Source organism: Salmo salar, chromosome ssa04 (genome assembly GCF_905237065.1).
Source record: "Salmo salar chromosome ssa04, Ssal_v3.1, whole genome shotgun sequence".
Lineage (NCBI taxonomy): Eukaryota > Metazoa > Chordata > Actinopteri > Salmoniformes > Salmonidae > Salmo > Salmo salar.
In genome coordinates, this window is record NC_059445.1 from 21,226,704 (window position 1) to 21,246,468 (window position 19,765).

The 19,765-nt window shown below is 43.2% G+C and overlaps 1 protein-coding gene across 2 annotated transcripts in view; it reads left to right on the top strand.

Annotated features, from left to right (window-relative positions):
• The first annotated feature begins 43 nt into the window (after positions 1 to 43).
• Positions 44 to 19,765, top strand: part of LOC123742427 (large neutral amino acids transporter small subunit 3) — a 45,309-nt gene continuing 25,587 nt past the window's right edge. The window contains exons 1-5 of one of the 2 annotated variants that reach the window (XM_045716647.1): positions 44 to 223; positions 17,134 to 17,294; positions 17,744 to 17,927; positions 18,195 to 18,250; positions 18,422 to 18,498. In XM_045716647.1, coding sequence (XP_045572603.1) covers positions 17,141 to 17,294; positions 17,744 to 17,927; positions 18,195 to 18,250; positions 18,422 to 18,498 — 471 coding nt within the window. In that variant the 5' untranslated portion in view covers positions 44 to 223; positions 17,134 to 17,140. The remainder of the gene's footprint in view (positions 224 to 17,133; positions 17,295 to 17,743; positions 17,928 to 18,194; positions 18,251 to 18,421; positions 18,499 to 19,765) is intronic. The other variant, XM_045716648.1, reaches the window with a different exon arrangement.

Here is a 19,765-nt window from a genome sequence, read left to right on the forward strand (position 1 = left end):
TTTAGGAAGGAGAGCGCGAGAGAGGAGGGGTTTAAAGCCATACAAATGTAATGAAGTTGTGACGAGGAACTAAGTGAATGTAGTGAAGTTTCACAAGACCCACAGTGACTGACTGTGTAACGTGTTCGCAGCAGACAGTTTATATCCCGCTTTTTTTTTCACTAAAGAAGGGAAATAAACCATTTACCATAGATATCAATTCTTTCAGGGATTAGCGTCTGAAGTAAGTAATTTCCATTGTTGTGCATGTTCAGAAATGTTGCTGATCTTTTGTGTGTCTGGTAAGAGGAATTTGACTTTACGCACATGGCACAATAGTTATTTTCTGTATTAGTTCCCCCCATTCTTTTTCATAATCTTTCATTTGTTATATTAATGTGCATAACTTTTTTGTAGACCGAGTGACACGGATGATTTTTATATTCGTTTGTACAATGCTAACGTTAATATGTTGACACTATTGTGTTTGGCGCTAAAATTATATATATATATAAAAATGCCCTCCCCACGTTTCAGGTGTCATTTGGCCATAAAAATAGTATAATGGAGGGTGACCAGTAGTTGGTTTATAATCAACTTTGTATACTTAGAAACCGCACTGGGCAATCCATGCGTAATCTATGCGCTGTGCACGTAAAAGGTGGCACCACCGGTGACACCTGGACGCAGCTGTCAGTGCGCACACAGGGGAGCACGAGGAGGGGTCACGCGCGTCCACCACCCACGGATAGGCCGCACGAGTGGAAACAGCTGAAACAGAGGGAGGGATCGAGAGAGGTGTGGCAGTTTTACCACCCCAGGTTTTATATACTGTGTATTTACTCAGTGTATTTACTCTGCCTTAGCTGGTGCCTAAATCAGGAATAGGAAATTCAGAAACTCTTAGAGGGTAGTGGAAGTTGATAAAAGTGCTTGTTTATGATTACATTTTGATTACAACTTCCACTGTCCTCCAAAAGTTGCTGATTTTCTTAGAATGATGCTTTCCAACGTTCTTGTAAATCTAATTTTATTGGTCGCATACACATATTTAGCAGATGTTATTGCGGGTGTAGCGAAATGCTTGTGTTTCTAGCTCCAGCAGTGCAGTAATATCTAACAATTCACAACAAAACACACAGATATAAAAGTAAAAGAATGGAATTCAGAAATTATATAAATATTAGGAGTGTATGTGTAATATATATGGGATGTATAGACATAGTAAATATTCTATCCACATACTGTACATATCTGTAGAATACGTAGGATAAAATAGTATATATACAGCAATAGGTGAATAGGATGGCATTGACTACAGTATGTAAACATAACTAAAGTGACCAATGGATCCATGTCTATGTACATAGATCAGCAGTCTCAACCACCCCGTTGAGTAACTGGGTGGTAGCCAGTTAGTGACAGTGACTAAGTTTAGGGCAGGGTACTGGGTGGAGGACACACAACCAACAAAAATACTGAAGTTGAGTAGGAGCTAGAAGCAGAACTGCCATTTCTGTCGCCGCCATCTTCCTGTGAAAGAGAAAGATACTTCTTTGACAAACTATTTCCCCCTTTTTTTCCTTTGGTTCTACCGGCACACTAAACAAAAAATGACTTATGATCAGTGCCTGAATCTGGCCAGTACACACCGGTACTATGTACAGGCTCCTCACATTTTCTGAGTCTTGAGTTCCAGCAATTATTATAGTATATTGGCTTAAAGAATTTCAAATCAAATTTTATTAGTCACATGCGCCAAATACAACAGGTGTAGTATCCCTTACAGTGAAATGCTTACCTACGAGCCCCTAACCAACAGTGCAGTTTAAAAAAAACAGGTAATATGTACATGTAGGTAGAGTTAATTGAAGTGACTATGCACAAATGACAACAGAGAGTGGCAGTGGTGGGGAGGGGGGCAATGTGAATAGTCTGGGTAGCCATTTGACTAGATGTTCAGGAGTCTTATGGCTTGGGAGTAGAAGCTGTTTAGAAGCCTCTTGGACCTAGACTTGGCGCTCCGGTACCGCTTGCCGTGTGGTAGCAGAGAGAAGAGTCTATGAATAGGGTGGCTGGAGTCTGACAATTTTTAGGGCCTTCCTCTGACACCGCCTGGTATAGAGGTCCTGGATGGCAGGAAGCTTGGCCTCAGTGATGTACTGGGCCGTTCGCACTACCCTCTGTAGTGCCTTGAGGTCGGAGGCTGAGCAGTTGCCATACCAGGCAGTGATGCAACCAGTCAGGATACTCTCGATGGTGCAGCTGTAGCACTTTTGAGGATCTGAGAACCATGTTAGTTTGTTGGTGATGTGGACACCAAGGAACTTAAAGCTCTCAACCTGCTCCACTGCAGCCTGGCAGATGAGAATGGGGGTGTGCTCGGTCCTCTCTTTCCTGTAGTCCACAATCATCTCTTTTGTCTTGGACACGTTGAGGGAGAGGTTGTTGTCCTGGCATCACACGGCCAGGTCTCTGACCTCCTCCCTATAGGCTGTCTCGTTGTTGTCGGTGATCAGGCTGTTGTGTCATCGGCAGATTTAATGATGGTGTTGGAGTCGTGCCTGGCCGTGCAGTCATGAGTGAACAGGGAGTACAGGAGGGGGCTGAGCACGCACCCCTGGGGGGGGCCTGTGTTGAGGATCAGCGTGGTGGATGTTTTGTTACCTACCCTTACCACCTGGGGGCGGCCCGTCAGGAAATCCAGGATCCAGTTGCAGAGGGAGGTGTTTAGTCCCAGGGTCTTTAGCTTATTGATGAGCTTTGAGGGCACTATGGTGTTGAACGCTGAGCTGTAGTCAATGAATAGCATTCTCACATAGGTGTTCCTTTTGTCCAGGTGGGAAAGGGCAGTGTGGAGTGCAATAGAGACTGCATTATCTGTGGATCTGTTGGGGCGGTATGCAAATTGGAGTGGGTCCCGGGTTTCTGGGATGATGGTGTTGATGTGAGCCATGACAAGCCTTTCCAAGCACTTCATGGCTACAGACGTGAGTGCTACAGGTCGGTAGTCATTTAGGCAGGTTACCTTAGTGTTCTTGCATACAGGCACTATGGTGGTCTGCTTAAAACGTGTTGGTATTACAGACTCGGACAGGGAGAGGTTGAAAATGTCAGTGAAGACACTTGCTAGTTGGTCAGCGCATGCTCGCAGTACACGTCCTGTTAATCCGTCTGGCCCTGTGCCTTGTGAATGTTGACCTGTCTAAAGGTCTTACCCACATCAGCTGCGGAGAGCGTGATCACACAGTCTTCCGGTACAGCTGGTGCTCTCATGCATGTTTCAGTGTTACTTGCCTCGAAGCGAGCATAGAAGTAGTTTAGCTCGTCCGCTAGGCTCGTGTCACTGGGCAGCTCTCGGCCGTGTTTCCCTTTGTAGTCTGTAATGGTTTGCAGGCCTTGCCACATCCGACGAGCATCAGAGCCGGTGTAGTACAATTCGATCTTAGTCCTGTATTGATGCTTTGCCTGTTTGATGGTTCGTTGGAGGGCATTGCGGGATTTCTTATAAGCTTCCGGGTTAGAGTCCCGCTCCTTGAAAGCGGCAGCTCTAGCCTTTAGCTCAGTGTGGATGCTGCCTGTAATCCATAGTTTCTAGTTGGGGTATGTACGTACGGTCACTGTGGGGACGCGTCATCGATGCACTTATTAATGAAGCCAATGACAGATGTGGTGTACTCCTCAATGCCATTGGAGGAACCCCAGAACATATTCCAGTCTGTGCTAGCAAAACAGTCCTGTAGCTTAGCATCTGCTTCGTCTGACCACTTTTTTATTGATCTAGTCACTGGTGCTTCCTGCTTTAAGTTTTGCTTGTAAGCAGGAAGATAGAATTATGGCCAGATTTGCCAAATGGTGGGAGGGCTTTGTATGCATGTCTGTATGTGGAGTATAGGTGGTCCGGAGTTCTTTTCCCTCTGGTTGCACATTTAACATGTTGATAGAAATGAGGTAAAACAGATTTAAGTTTCCCTGCATTAAAGTCCCCGGCTACTAGGAGCGCCTCCTCTGGGTGAGTGTTTTTCTTGTTTGCTTATGGCGGAATACAACTCATTCAACGCTATCTTAGTGCCAGCCTCTGACTGTGGTGGTATGTAAACAACTACAAAGAATATAGATGAGAACTCTCTCAGTAGGTAATGTGGTCTGCAGCTTATCATGAGAAACTCTACCTTAGGCGAGCAATGGCTCGAGACGTCCTCAGATATCGTGCACCAGCTGTTGTTTACAAAAATACATTGATCGCCACCCCTTGTCTTACCAGACGCCGCTGTTCTATCCTGCCAGCCAGCTGTATGTTGATATTGTCGTCGTTCAGCCACGACTCCGTGAAGTATAAGATGTTACAGTTATTAATGTCCTGTTGGTAGTTTAATCTTCCCAATAACTCGTCCATTTTATTGTCCAAAGATTGCATGTTTGTGAGCAGAATTGCGGGGAGTGGGGGCTTATTCGATCGCCTCCTACTCCTCAGAAGGCAGCCCGCCCTCCGGCCTCTCTTTCTCTGCCTCCTCTTCACGCAGATCACTGGGGTCGGGGCCTGTTCCCGAGGGAGCCGTATATCCTCCGCCTCGGGCTCGTCAGAGTCGTAAAAGGATTCGGCTAGTCCGTCATGAGTAATCGCAGTCCTGATGTCTAGAATTTATTTTCGGTCATAAGAGACGGTAGCAGCAACATTATGTACAAAAATATTTAAAAAACTAGTTAAACAACGCAGATAATGTACAAAAAAATAAAATGTTTGGAGGCATGTATAACGTCTGTCTGCCTTCTGCTCCGGCGCCATTTTACAGCAGAACCTAATATAAATTGTACTTGCTCCCATTTCAAGCCCTGTTGAAATTATGACCATCAAGCCACATCTCCCAGTTTTGTCATTTAGCTGACACTCCTATCCAGAGCAACTAGAGTTAAGTACCTTGCGCAAGGGCACATCGACAGATTTTTCACCTAGCTGGCTCGGGGATACGAACCAGCGACGTTTCGGTTAGTGGCCCAACGCGCTAAACCGCAAGGCTGCCTGCTGTCCCCATGTGAACGATGGTTGGAAGTGACATCCCGTTGGTGATTGTCATCATAGCGAGCATAACACAACTAACCAGCCAGTCAGTCAGTCATTGTGGACAGGACTTGTGTGACAGGGGCTGTCTCTCTGGATGTGTCCCAAATGGGCACCCTATTCCTATAGTGCACTATAAAGGGAGTTGGGTGCCATTGGGGCCCATCCTCTGTCTGGCCCTTTCAAGGTTGAGATACAACTTTATTTGTTCTGCGGGGGGGGGCATCGGAGTGCAAAGAATGAGACAGACATGAAAGAGATGCAGCGATAGTAAGGGGAGAGAGTTCAACCAAAATGAACAGGGGAGGGGGATTCTTCAGAGGGGGTCATCACTTCAGACCCGGCGCCAGGATAAAATGACTAAGGGGGTAGTTGAAATCAGTGAGGGGGCACAATTTTGGTGGGTTCTCGCATTGGAATTATATTGAATTCACTAAACATAAAGTTCAAATGCCGAGACGCCAAGACCATCATTGATTGAGTGCTTTTAAAAGTAGCCGATCTCCGCTGCGCTGTAGCAGCACTAAAGCAGGGTCATTTTGGTAATGAATATAGGCTACAAGATAGGCTGTTTGTAATAGGTGTATAACACTATCTATGTGAATGCAGCCGTACACACTGCTGTCTTACCAAAATAAGGCCAACTAAATGCTGAAAGTAGTAGCCTAGTTATTTATGCGTGCAAACTAAAATACTGAAAAGCAAGCAGTTTGGCTTAGAATTTATTTATTTATTTATTTCACCTTTATTTAACCTCTTACATCTAGACGTTCCGCTAGCGGAACACCTGCTCCAATATCCAATGATGGGCGTGGCGCGAAATACAAACTCCTCTAAAATCCGAAAACTTCCATTTTTCAAACATATGACTATTTTACAGCATTTTAAAGACAAGACTCTCGTTAATCTAACCACACTGTCCGATTTCAAAAAGGCTTTACAGCGAAAGCAAAACATTAGATTATGTCAGCAGAGTACCCAGCCAGAAATAATCAGACACCCATTTTTCAAGCTAGCATATAATGTCACAAAAAACAAAACCACAGCTAAATGCAGCACTAACCTTTGATGATCTTCATCAGATGACAACCCTAGGACATTATGTTATACAATGCATGCATGTTTTGTTCAATCAAGTTAATATTTATATCAAAAAACAGCTTTTTTACATTAGCATGTGACGTTCAGAACTAGCATACCCCCCGCAAACCTCCGGTGAATTTACTAAATTACTCACGATAAACGTTCACAAAAAACATAACAATTATTTTAAGAATTATAGATACAGAACTCCTCTATGCACTCGATATGTCCGATTTTAAAATAGCTTTTCGGTGAAAGCACATTTTGCAATATTCTAAGTACATAGCCCAGCCATCACGGGCTAGCTATTTAGACACCCAGCAAGTTTAGCCTTCACCAAAATCAGATTTACTATTACAAAAGTTTGATTACCTTTGTTGTCTTCGTCAGAATGCACTCCCAGGACTGCTACTTCAATAACAAATGTTGGTTTGGTCCAAAATAATCCATCGTTATATCCAAATAGCGGCGTTTTGTTCGATGCGTTCAAGACACTATCCGAAGTGTAAATAAGGGTCACGAGCATGGCGCAATTCGTGACAAAAGATTTCTAAATATTCCATTACCGTACTTCGAAGCATGTCAACCGCTGTTTAAAATCAATTTTTATGCCATTTTTCTCGTAAAAAAGCGATAATATTCCGACCGGGAATCTGCGTTTAGGTAAACAGACGAAAGAAAACAAAGCATTCTGTCGACGCGGGCACGAGCCTGAGTCTCACAGTACTGTAACCAGCCACTACCCAAACGCGCTACTTTTTTTTCAACCAGAGCCTGCAAAGCCACGATTCAGCTTTTTGCCGCCTTCTGAGAGCCCATGGGAGCCGTAGGAAGTGTCACGTAACAGCAGAGATCCTCTGTAATGGATAGAGATAATCAAGAAGGGCAAGAAATTGTCAGACAGGGCCACTTCCTGCATGGAATCTTCTCAGGTTTTAGCCTGCCAAATGAGTTCTGTTATACTCACAGACACCATTCAAACAGTTTTAGAAACTTTGGAATGTTTTCTATCCAAAGCTAATAATTATATGCATATTCTAGTTTCTGGGCAGGAGTAATAATCAGATTAAATCGGGTACGCTTTTTATCCGGCTGTGAAAATACTGCTCCCTAGCCATAACAGGTTAACCAGGTAGGCAAGTTGAGAACAAGTTCTCATTTACAATTGCGACCTGGCCAAGATAAAGCAAAGCAGTTCGACAACATACAACAACACAGAGTTACACATGGAGTAAAACAAATATACAGTAGAAAAATAAGTATGTACAATGTGAGCAAATGAGGTGAGATAAGGGAGGTAAAGGCAAAAAAGTCCATGGTGGCAAAGTAAATACAATATAGCAAGTAAAACACTGGAATGGTAGATTTGTAGTAGAAGAAAGTGCAAAGTAGAAATAGAGATAATGGGGTACAAAGGAGCAAAATAAAATAAATAAATACAGTAGGGAAAGAGGTAGTTGGATGGGCTATGTACATGTGCAGTGATCTGTGAGCTGCTCTGACAGCTGGTGCTTAAAGCTAGTGAGGGAGATAAGTGTTTCCAGTTTCAGAGATTTTTGTAGTTCGTTCCAGTCATTGGCAGCAGAGAACTGGAAAGAGAGACGGCCAAAGGAGGAATTGGCTTTGGGGGTGACCAGAGAGATATACCTGCTGGAGCGCGTGCTACAGGTGGGTGCTGCTATGGTGACCAGTGAGCGGAGATAAGGGTGGACTTTACCTAGCACGGTCTTGTAGATGACCTGGTGGTGGGTTTGGCGACGAGTATGAAGCGAGGGCCAGCCAACGAGAGCGTACAGGTCGCAGTGGTGGGTAGTATATGGGGCTTTGGTGACAAAACGGATGGCACTGTGATAGACTGCATCCAGTTTGTTGAGTAGGGTATTGGAGGCTATTTTGTAAATGACATCGCCAAAGTCGAGGATCGGTAGGATGGTCAGTTTTACGAGGGTATGTTTGGCAGCATGAGTGAAGGATGCTTTGTTGCGAAATAGGAAGCCAATTCTTGATTTAACTTTGGATTGGAGATGTTTGATGTGAGTCTGGAAGGAGAGTTTACAGACACCTAGGTATTTGTAGTTGTCCACATATTCTAAGTCAGAACCGTCCAGAGTAGTGATGCAGGACAGGCGGGCAGGTGCAGGCAGCGATCGGTTGAAGAGCATGCATTTAGTTTTACTTGTATTTAGGAGCAGTTGGAGGCCACAGAAGGAGAGTTGTATGTCATTGAAGCTCGTCTGGAGGGTTGTTAAGTGTCCAAAGAAGGGCCAGAAGTATACAGAATGGTGTCGTCTGCGTAGAGGTGGATCAGAGACTCACCAGCAGCAAGAGCAACATCATTGATCTATACAGAGAAAAGAGTTGGCCCAAGAATTGAACCCTGTGGCACCCCCATAGAGACTGCCAGAGGTCCGGACAACAGGCCCTCCGATTTGACACACTGAACTCTATCAGAGAAGTAGTTGGTGAACCAGGCGATGCAATCATTAGAGAAACCAAGGCTATTGAGTCGGCCGATGAGGATGTGGTGATTGACAGAGTCGAAAGCCTTGGCCAGGTCAATGAAAACAGCAGCACAGTATTGTTTCTTATTGATGGCGGTTACGATATCGTTTAGGACCTTGAGCGAGGCTGAGGTGCACCCATGACCAGCTCTGAAACCAGATTGCATAGCGGAGAAGGTGCGGTGGGATTCGAAATGGTCGGTAATCTGTTTGTTGACTTGGCTTTCAAAGACCTTAGAAAGGCAGGGTAGGATGGATATAGGTCTATAGCAATTTGGGTCAAGAGTGTCCCCTCCTTTGAAGAGGGAGATGACAGCAGCTGCTTTCCAATCTATGGGAATCTCAGACGACACGAAAGAGAGGTTGAACAGGCTAGTAATAGGGGTTGCAATAATTTCGGCAGATAATTTTAGAAAGAAAGGGTCCAGATTGTCTAGCCCGGCTGATTTGTAGGGGTCCAGATTTTGCAGCTCTTTCAGAACATTAGCTGAATGGATTTGGGAGAAGGAGAAATGGGGAAGGCTTGGGCGAGTAGCTGTGGGGGGTGCAGTGCTGTTGACTGCAGTAGGGGTAGCCAGGTGGAAAGCATAGCCAGCCGTAGAAAAATGCTTATTGAAATTCTCAATTATAGTGGGTTTATCGATGGTGACAGAGTTTCCTATCCTCAGTGCAGTGGGCAGTTGGGAGGAGCTGTTGTTATTTTCCATGGACTTTACAATGTCCCACAACCTTTGAATGTGTTGCAGGAAGCAAATTTCTGCTTGAAAAAGCTAGCCTTAGCTTTTCTAACTGCTTGTGTATATTGGTTTCTAACTTCCCTGAAAAGTTGCATATCACAGGGGCTGTTTGATGCTAATGCAGAACGCCATAGGATGTTTTTGTGTTGGTTAAGGGCAGTCAGGTCTGGGGAGAACCAAGGGCTATATCTGTTCCTGGTTCTAAATTTCTTGAATGGGGCATGCTTATTTAAGATGGTGAGGAAGGCATTTAAAAAAAATAACCAGGCATCCTCTACTGACGGGATGAGGTCAATATCCTTCCAGGATACAAGGGCCAGGTCGATTAGAAAGGCCTGCTCACTGAAATGTTTCAGGGAGCGTTTGACAGTGATGAGTGGAGGTCGTTTGACCGTAGACCCATTACAGATGCAGGCAATGAGGCAGTGATCGCTGAGATCTTGGTTGAAAACAGCAGAGGTGTATTTAGAGGGCAAATTGGTTAGGATGATATCTATGAGTGTGCCAGTGTTTACGGCTTTGGGGTGGTACCTGGTGGGTTCATTAATAATTTGTGTGAGATTGAGGGCGTCAAGCTTGGATTGTAGGATGGCTGGGGTGTTAAGCATGTCCCAGTTTAGGTCACCTAGTAGCACGAGCTCTGAAGATAGATGGGGAGCAATCAGTTCACATATGGTGTCCAGAGCACAGCTGGGGGCCGAGGGTGGGCTATAGCAGGCGGCAACGGTGAGAGACTTGTTTTTAGAGAGATGGATTTTTTAAAAGTAGAAGTTCAAATTGTTTGGGTACAGACCTGGATAGTAGGACAGAACTCTGCAGGCTATCTCTGCAGTAGATTGCAACACCGCCCCCTGTGGGCTAAGCCCTCTTTTGGTGGGCTAAGCCCTCTTTTGGTGGGCTAAGCCCTCTTTTGCTGGGCTAAGCCCTCTTTTGGTGGGCTAAGCCCTCTTTTGGTGGGCTAAGCCCTCTTTTGCCCCCTCGTGGAACCGAGCCGTCTGCTTAATACTCGCCTAAATTAAATTGGAGGGTTCAGAAAGGTCATCTTCGATACTCCATCATACATTTATGTGACATAAGGAGCAGAGAGGTCAGGGGTTAGAGGTCAAAGTCTAACACACCCCAATGTTTGGGTTCAGTATGAGCACGTTCCAGGTACAAGATCCTTATGTCATGTAGATGTGGTAGTAAGTAACCTAATAGTTGGTTAAAATCACATGATTCACACCCGATGATGTCATCAGAAAAAAACGTATCTACAAACATAGAAACCCGCCGTTTTCATATGTTGGGGTGGTGCTAGAGATGACCAATTTGATGTTGAAAAAGAGTTCCCTTTAAACATTTCTCCAGCCATTGTAATAACCAGGTATTCTGTGCAACATAGATGTGTTCCCATGTAGTGTACTAGTGTAGTTAAGTGTCACTAGGTCTGTGACCACTGCAGCTATTTTTGTCCCCAGCAGGCAGGAGTCCCAGTCTGGCTGCAGGCACGTGTTCAAGAGAGGTAATAGACCCTCAGTCAAACCTGCTTTACCTACACACACAGTCACAGATAGACTGGCACGTATTCACACTTACAGTACCAGTCAAAAGTTTGGACATACCTACTCATTCAAGGGTTTCTCTTTATTTTTACTATTTTATACATTGTAGAATAATAGTGAAGACATCAAAACTATGAAATAACACACATGGAATCATTTAGTAACCAAAAAAGTGTTAAACAAATCAAAATATAATTTATATTTTAGATTCTTCAAAGTAGCCACCCTTTGCCTTGATGACAGCTTTGCATACTCTTGGCATTCTCTCAACCAGATTTACCTGGAATGCTTTTCCAACATATGCTAAGCAATTGTTGGCTGCTTTTCCTTACTCTGTGGCCCAACTCATCCCAAACCATCTCAATTGGGCTGAGGTCAGTTGATTATGGTGGCCAGGTCATCTGATGCTGTACTCCATTACTCTCCTTGTTCAAATAGCCGTTACACAGCCTGGAGGTGTGTTGGGTCATTTTCTTGTTGAAAACAAATGATAGTCCCACTAAGCTCAAACCAGATGGGATGGCATATCGCTGCAGTGGTAGCCATGCTGGTTAAGTGTGCCTTGAATTCTAAATAAATTACTGACAGTGTCACCAGCAAAGCACCCCTACACCATCACACCTCCTTATCCATGCTTCACAGTGGGAACCACACATGCGGAGATCTTCTGTTCACTGACTCGGCATCTCACAAAGACATGGCAGTTGGAACCTCAAATTTGGACTCATCAGACCAAAGGACAGATTTCCACCGGTCCAATGTCCATTGCTCGTGTTTCTTGGCCCAAGCAAGTCTCTTCTTTTTGATGTCCTTTAGTAGTGGTTTGTTTGCAGCAATTCAACCATCAAGGCCTGATTCATGCAGTCTCCTCTGAACAGTTGATGTTGAGATGTCTGTTACTTGAAATCTGTGAAGCATTTATTTGGCCTGCAATTTCTGAGGCTGGTAACTAATGAACTCATCCTCTGCAGCAGAGGTAACTCTGGGTTTTCCTTTCCTGTGGCGGTCCTCATGAGAGACAGCGCTTGATGGTTTTTGCGACTGCACTTGAAGAAACTTTCAAAGTTCTAAAATGTTCCGGATTGACTGACCACCATGTCTTAAAGTCCTGAAAATTCTCTTTGCTTATTTGAGCTGTTCTTGCCATAATATGGACTTGGTATTTTACCAAATAGGGCTATTTTCTGTATACCACCCCTACCTTGTCACAATGCAACTGTCATTAAGGCAAAGGGTGGCTACTTTGTAGAATCTCAAATATAAAATATATTTTGATTTGTTTAACACTTTTTTGGTTACTACATGATTCGATATGTGTTATTTCATAGTTTTGATGTATTCACTATTATTCTACAATGTAGAAAATAGTAAAAATAAAGAGAACCCTTGAATGAGTAGGTGTGTCCAAACTTTTGACTGGTACTGTACATCTGACAACCACTTTCTAATGCATACAGACTTCATGCCTGTTGGCCACAGGTAAACATGCATATTTGTGAGTTATACCCAGGAGGAAAATCTCCTCACTACAATTACATTTTTTTTTAAACATTTATTTTTATTTTTTACAAGGCACATTTTACGAGTCTAAACCCTTGCTCACTAGCTCAGGCTGTGTGTGCCATAGGCACATGCAAATAACAGGGTGTGTGTTCGTGTCAGTCCCAGCTGTCTGATACCTGATAGGTCCACAGCGTGAGGTCAGACACACAGCAATAAGGTCAATTCAGGGGTCACTACTCTACTCACCATTCAGCTCTTTTGTCCTCTAATTCTTCTTTACACCAATCCCTTATTCCTCTCTCCCTCATGGCAGGTAGATCCACCTACAATAACAGGGAAACTGTCCGTTTTTTTCCCAAGCAGTTAGTGAACGGTCAGAATTAGGTACTAACTAGAGGTCGACCGATTATGATTTTTCAACACCGATTATTGGATGACCAAAAAAAGACGATACCGATTAATCGGCAGATTTAAAAATAAATCATATTTATAATGACAATTACAACAATACTGAATGAACACTTTTATTTTAACTTAATACATCAATAAAATCAATTTAGCCTCAAATAAATAATGAAACATATTCAATTTGGTTTAAGTAATGCAAAAACAAAGTGTTGGAGAAGTAAAATTCTAATATTTGCCATGCAAAAAAGCTAACGTTTAAGTTCCTTGCTCAGAACATGAGAACATATGAAAGCTGGTGGTTCCTTTTAACATGAGTCTTCAATATTCCCAGGTAAGAAGTTTAAGGTTGTAGTTATTATAGGACTATTTATCTCTATACCATTTGTATTTCATATACCTTTGACTATTGGATGTTCTTATAGGCACTTTGGTATTGCCAGTGAAACAGTATAGCTTCCGTCCCTCTCCTCGCCCCTACCTGGGCTCGAACCAGGAACACATCGAAAACAGCCACCCTCGAAGCATCGTTATCCATTGCTCCACAAATGCCGCAGCCCTCGCAGAGCAAGGGGAACAACTACTTTAAGGTCTCAGAGCGAGTGCCGTTACCGATTGAAACGCTATTAGCGCACACCCCACTAACTAGCTAGCCATTTCACATCGGTTACACCAGCCTAATCTTGGGAGTTGATAGGCTTGAAGTCATGAACAGCTCAATGCTTGAAGCACAACGAAGAACTGCTGGCAAATGCACAAAAGTGCTGTTTGAATGAATGCTTACGAGCCTGCTGCTGCCTACCGCCGCTCAGTCAGACTGCTCTATCAAATATCAAATCATAGACTTAATTATAACATAACACACAGAAATACGAGCCTTAGGTCATTAATATGGTCAAATCCGGAAACTATCATTTCGAAAACAAAACATTTTGTCACAATCGTCTATAGGAGTAGACCAAGGCGCAGCGTACTTAGAGTTCCACATGTTTAATAAATATGAAACTCACAAAAACAAAGTGTGAAGTTCTGGGCTGCTCACAGGCAGCTACACAAACACAAGATCCCACAAAACACAGGTGGGAAAAGGCAACGATAGACAGCTGCCTCTGATTAGGAACCATACTCGGCCCAAAACAAAGAAATACAAAAACATAGAATGCCCACCCCACACCCTGACCTAACGACATAGAGAAACAAACCCTCTCTCTCAGGTCAGGGCGTGACACATTTATTATTTCAGTGAAATACGGAAACGTTCCGTATTTTATCTAACTGGTGACATCCAAAAGTCTAAATATTGCTGTTACATTGTACAACCTTCAATGTTATGTCATAATTATGTACAATTCTGGCAAATGAATTACGGTCTTTGTTAGGAATAAATGGTCTTCACACAGTTTGCAACGAGCCAGGCAGCCCAAGCTGCTGCATATACCCTGACTGCTTGCACAGAACATAAGAGAAGTGACACAATTTCCCTAGTTAAAAGAAAGTCATGTTAGCAGGCAATATTAACTAAATATGCAGGTTTAAAAATATATACTTGTGTATTGATTTTAAAGAAAGGCATTGACGTTTATGGTTAGGTACACATTGGTGCAACGACAGTGCTTTTTTCGCGAATGCGCTTGTTAAATCATCACCTGTTTGGAGAAGTAGGCTGTGATTCGATGAGAAATTTACAGGCACCGCATCGATTATATGCAACGCAGGACACGCTAGATAAACTAGTAATATCATCAACCATGTGTAGTTAACTAGTGATTATGTTAAGGTTGATTGTTTTTTATAAGATAAGTTTAATGCTAGCTAGCAACTTACCTTGGCTTCTTGCTGCACTCACGTAACAGGTAGTCAGCCTGCCACGCATCCTCGTAGAGTGCAATGGAAGGCAGGTGGTTAGAGCATTGGACTAGTAACCGGAAGGTTGCAAGATCGAATCCCCGAGCTGACAAGGTAAAAATCTGTTGTTCTGCCCCTGAACAAGGCAGTTAACCCACCGTTCCTAGGCCGTTATTGAAAATAAGAATGTGTTCTTAACTGACTTGCCTAGTTAAATAAAGGTAACATTTAAAAAAAAGTTTTAAAATCGGCCACAATCGGTGTCCAAAAATGCCGATCACAGATTATGAGAACTTGAAATCGGCCCTAATTATTCGGCCATTCCGAATAATCGGTCAACCTCTAGTACTAACAGATTACATGTAACCAGGATTACGTAATCAGATTACAAAACTGAAGTAACTGTAATCAACCCCAAAAATATGTAAACACAAGTAATCTGATTAGTTACATTCTTAAAACAGCGGATTACATTTTGGATTACTTCATCTAATATCAAGATGTGGGCTTCAAGTGATTGCCTCAAACACACTGAGATGGCAAGTTTTTGAAAGCTGTGCTGCGCCACACAGCTTTGAAGTCACCTTTCAGTGGGAATGGAAGCCTTTCCATTTTATTCTAATCTTTTAATCTAATCCAAACCTGCAACATTTGCTCTCCCTGGTTGCTTTCCACAGGAAAAAATTATTAAACCAAAAAACATCAGATTTACTGAGAACTGAATCATCCCACATTTGAATTGGATTTTGAAATGAGTCAACACAGCCACATCCTGTTCACTTCCCAAGCACAAATCAGCTGCTTACTCGGCTAAACCTCTAGTTACAGTGGAAATGAGTACTCTCAAATCTACCGTTCTGTCTTTGCAGCAGTGCTGAGCGATTTAGTGCTTTTTGGGGTCAGTTCGATTGTTCAAAAAATAATCACGGTTTTTGATTTTGGTTTAGATTATTTTTTTAAACATTAAATGCATAATGCATTATGTGGGTTGAATGCTGTAACAACACAGAATAAAACAATGAATAAAAGTCCCATGATGTTAGACTGCCCATTACTGCTTATCACTTATTAACCATCATCTAGTTACATTATTTGAATAAAATATTTCAGTTGTTGTGTATATAATAAAACGTTTATTTGATGACTTTATTGTTTCATTCCAAGTCATCTCATCTCTAGCTGCTGCCTATGCTGTCTGACAAAATCACAATTTTGTAGTTCTTCAAGGTAAATAAGGCATACTTCTATGACTGCTGAATAACAATTATCAATCACTTAGATAATGTATTTTCAGGTAGAGTTCCTCACAAAGCAACTGCTCTCGATCACGCATTCTAACATAGCAGGCGTAAAAGAAACACAGATCGGTAAAGTAGGCGCACAATGGACTATGGTCATTGTAGTTAATTACCAGGTTTTCTGCGCTAAACGATGTAGAATATTTGCCTGTTGGAAACTAAAACTCCCTAATTCGGGCTTGATCTGATTTATCTCTAGAGGAACTGGCAATGTGCGTATTGAGCTCACAAAACAAAAACAAAACAACAATGGCATTCAAATAATTGAACATTTCGGTTAATCGCTCAAGCACTACTTCACAGACAGATCTATGTGTTTTTGCAAACTTAGAATAGTCTACATTCAGAGTATTTGCACAATTGGTCATCCAACTAATAAAATAATTCGATTTCTCTTGGATCTGTTACATCTGTCGATTGAAGTATTTATCATTCAAATGACCTTAAGCTCTTTTACTGGCCACAATCTTATTTTTCATGTAATCCGCCGAACCCTGAGTTTATAGGATACTCCTCTTGCTTAGCTGTATGCTTTATAGAAAGTCAATGTCAACATATTCAGGGATTATAACAGAACTGGCAGAGAAACCATTCAGCACAGCGTCTTTCCGGAAACCAGAGTTATGTTGTTGCCATGATGGTGGTGATGATGAGTCAGTCATATGGTTAACCTCACTCTCAGTTGTAGTATCCCACAGAGAATTTGTATTGCTGTTCCTCTCTTTTTGTTGCTCTCTGAGCTCAGATGAAAGTGAGGAGGAAAGTAGCTGCATACTTAAAAAAAAAACATCCTTTCTTGCTTTGATATGTATTTTTAGTTTTTGTAGACCTTTGAAGTTGTTGATGCAACATTGAAGTTCTGTACGGACAGTGTGTGCGGTAATTCTGTAAGAAAGGATTGTTAAATGTTAAACTCTCTCCTCTATCTTCCTCTTGTCTTTTTCTTTTTACCACCTTCTCTCTCTCTCTCTCTCTCTCCCTCCCTCTTGCTCTCTCTCGCTCTCCCTCTCTCTCTCTCTCTCTCTCTCTCTCTCCCTCTCGCTCTCTCTCGCTCTCTCCCTCTTGCTCTCGCTCTCTCTCTCTCTCTCTCTCGCTCTCTCTCGCTCTCCCTTGCTCTTGCTCTCTCGCTCTCTCTCGCTCTCTCCCTCTTGCTCTCTCGCTCTCTCTCTTTCCCCCCAGAGCAGCTATGGCTCCTTCTCTGGCCCAGGCCTATCGTAGGCGCTGGTGGATGGCGGTGACTGCGGTCATAGAGAACCTGCTGTTCTCTGCTGTGCTGCTGGGCTGGGGATCGCTACTCATCATGCTCAAGAACGAGGGCTTCTACTCACACCTCTGCATAAGTACGTCCCCGTCCATGGTAACACTCACACAGGGATATGGTATACTTCAGGGTTGGGTTCCATTCCATTTCAATTCCAGTCAATTCAGAAAGAAGACCAAATGCCAATTCAAAATGTTCCTCATTGAAAAGCATTTAAGAGAATGTCAGTGTACTTCCTGAATTGTCTGGAATTGAAATGGAATTGACCCCAGGTATACATAAACCTGTGCATAGATACTGTGGGGTGAATCCTAACTTCCACTGATATCAATGCTTGACTAAGTGACAATTCAACTCCAGTGGAACTTGCGATTCACCCCTGTATACGTCCATAGATAATATATGTCTATAGCACATGTGGTTTCCTGTGTCTTGTATAGTTCTCAACTCCCCTCTCTCTCTCCACCTCCTTACCCTTCTCCTTCTCCCCCCTCTCTCTTCCATCTCTCTCCACCCCCCCCCCCCCAGACAATGAGACAGTGTTCAGTAACATCAGTTCGTGGGACAGTGGTATCTGGCATAGCTGCGTGGACCAGGAAGAGATGTTGAATCTGGGCTTTACCATTGGCTCCTTCCTGCTGAGTGCAGCCACTCTGCCGCTAGGTATCCTGATGGACAAGTACGGGCCCCGCCCACTCCGCCTCCTCGGCAGGTAAAAGACGGGAAACATCATCGTCATCATCATGATAATAATAGTAAATCATCATCATCATCTACACTGTGATTGTCATCTTCATCATCGTCATTATTATTACAATCATCATCATCATCGCAATTATCATTGAGCATTGTCATAATTAGTATTATTTAAACAATTATCATGTTCATCATCTTCGTGACCATAATCATTATCTTCACAACCATCGTCATCATCATTGTCTTCACCAGTCAGCGTCATCATCAACTCTCTCTCTTGCAGTGCGTGTTTTGCTTTCTCTTGTGCCATGATAGCTGGAGCTGCCTATAACCCTGAAGGTAAGAATCCTAAGCCACTGTAAATCACATGTAAATGAACACTAAATGTACAGGAAATGACATTAAACACAACTTCTGCTTATTACATTACACTGCACACATAGATCTCACTCACTCTGTCCTCTTGTCTCCTCTTTCCTCCTTCTGCTCCTCCTCCCTTTCCTCCTCCAGTACTCTCGGCCCTCATTTTCATCGCGGTCTCCTTCAACGGCTTTGGAGGAATCTGCCTCACCTTCACCTCCCTCACGGTAAGACACGCACACACACACACCCATCATCCTTCTCCTCTACATAGACACAACAACGACAATATCCGAAGCTACCAAGTTCCCAGAACACACCAGCGGCTGGTGGGAGGAGCTATAGGAAGACAGGCTCATTGTAATGGCTGGAATGGAATTCATGTAACTGTATCAAACACACATTTGACTCCGTTCCATTTGTCCCATTTCCAGCCATTACAATGAGCCCCTCCTCCTATAGCTCCTCCCACCACTCATGACCAAAACCTCCCGGCACCTGAAAGGTTTCTTACCCCGTGCTGTGGCCCATAGAGACTAAAGGACTGCACTCCATGCTGCCATCTCTGAACTGTACACAAAATAACTGCACTGTGCTGCATTTGCATCACTCTGCATGTAGATAAATTCATACTGATACTGTAAATGTGTACATCCACTGTATATAAACCGTATTCCCACTGTATGTCAACCGCATACCCACTGTATGTCAACCGTATACCCACAGTATGTCAACTGTATATCAACCGTATACCCACAGTATGTCAACTGTATATCAACCGCATACCCACAGTATGTCAACCGTATATCAACCGTATGTCAACCGTATGTCAACCGCATACCCACAGTATGTCAACTGCATGTCAACCGCATACCCACAGTATATCAACCGCATACCCACTGTATGTCAACTGTATGTTAACCATATACCCACAGTATGTCAACTGTATATCAACTGTATATCAACCGCATACCCACAGTATGTCAACCGTATGTCAACCGTATATCAACCGTATGTCAACCGTATATCAACCGCATACCCACTGTATGTCAACCGCATACCCACAGTATGTCAACTGCATACCCACTATATGTCAACCGTATGTCAACCGCATACCCACAGTATGTCAACGTATACCCACTGTATGTCAACTGTATGTTAACCATATACCCACAGTATGTCAACTGTATATCAACTGTATATCAACCGCATACCCACAGTATGTCAACCGTATGTCAACCGTATATCAACCGTATGTCAACCGTATGTCAACCGCATACCCACAGTATATCAACCGCATACCCACTGTATGTCAACCGTATGTCAACCGCATACCCACAGTATGTCAACCGTATGTCAACCGTATATCAACCGCATACCCACAGTATATCAACCGCATACCCACTGTATGTCAACCGTATGTCAACCGCATACCCACAGTATGTCAACCGCATACCCACTATATGTCAACCGTATGTCAACCGCATACCCACT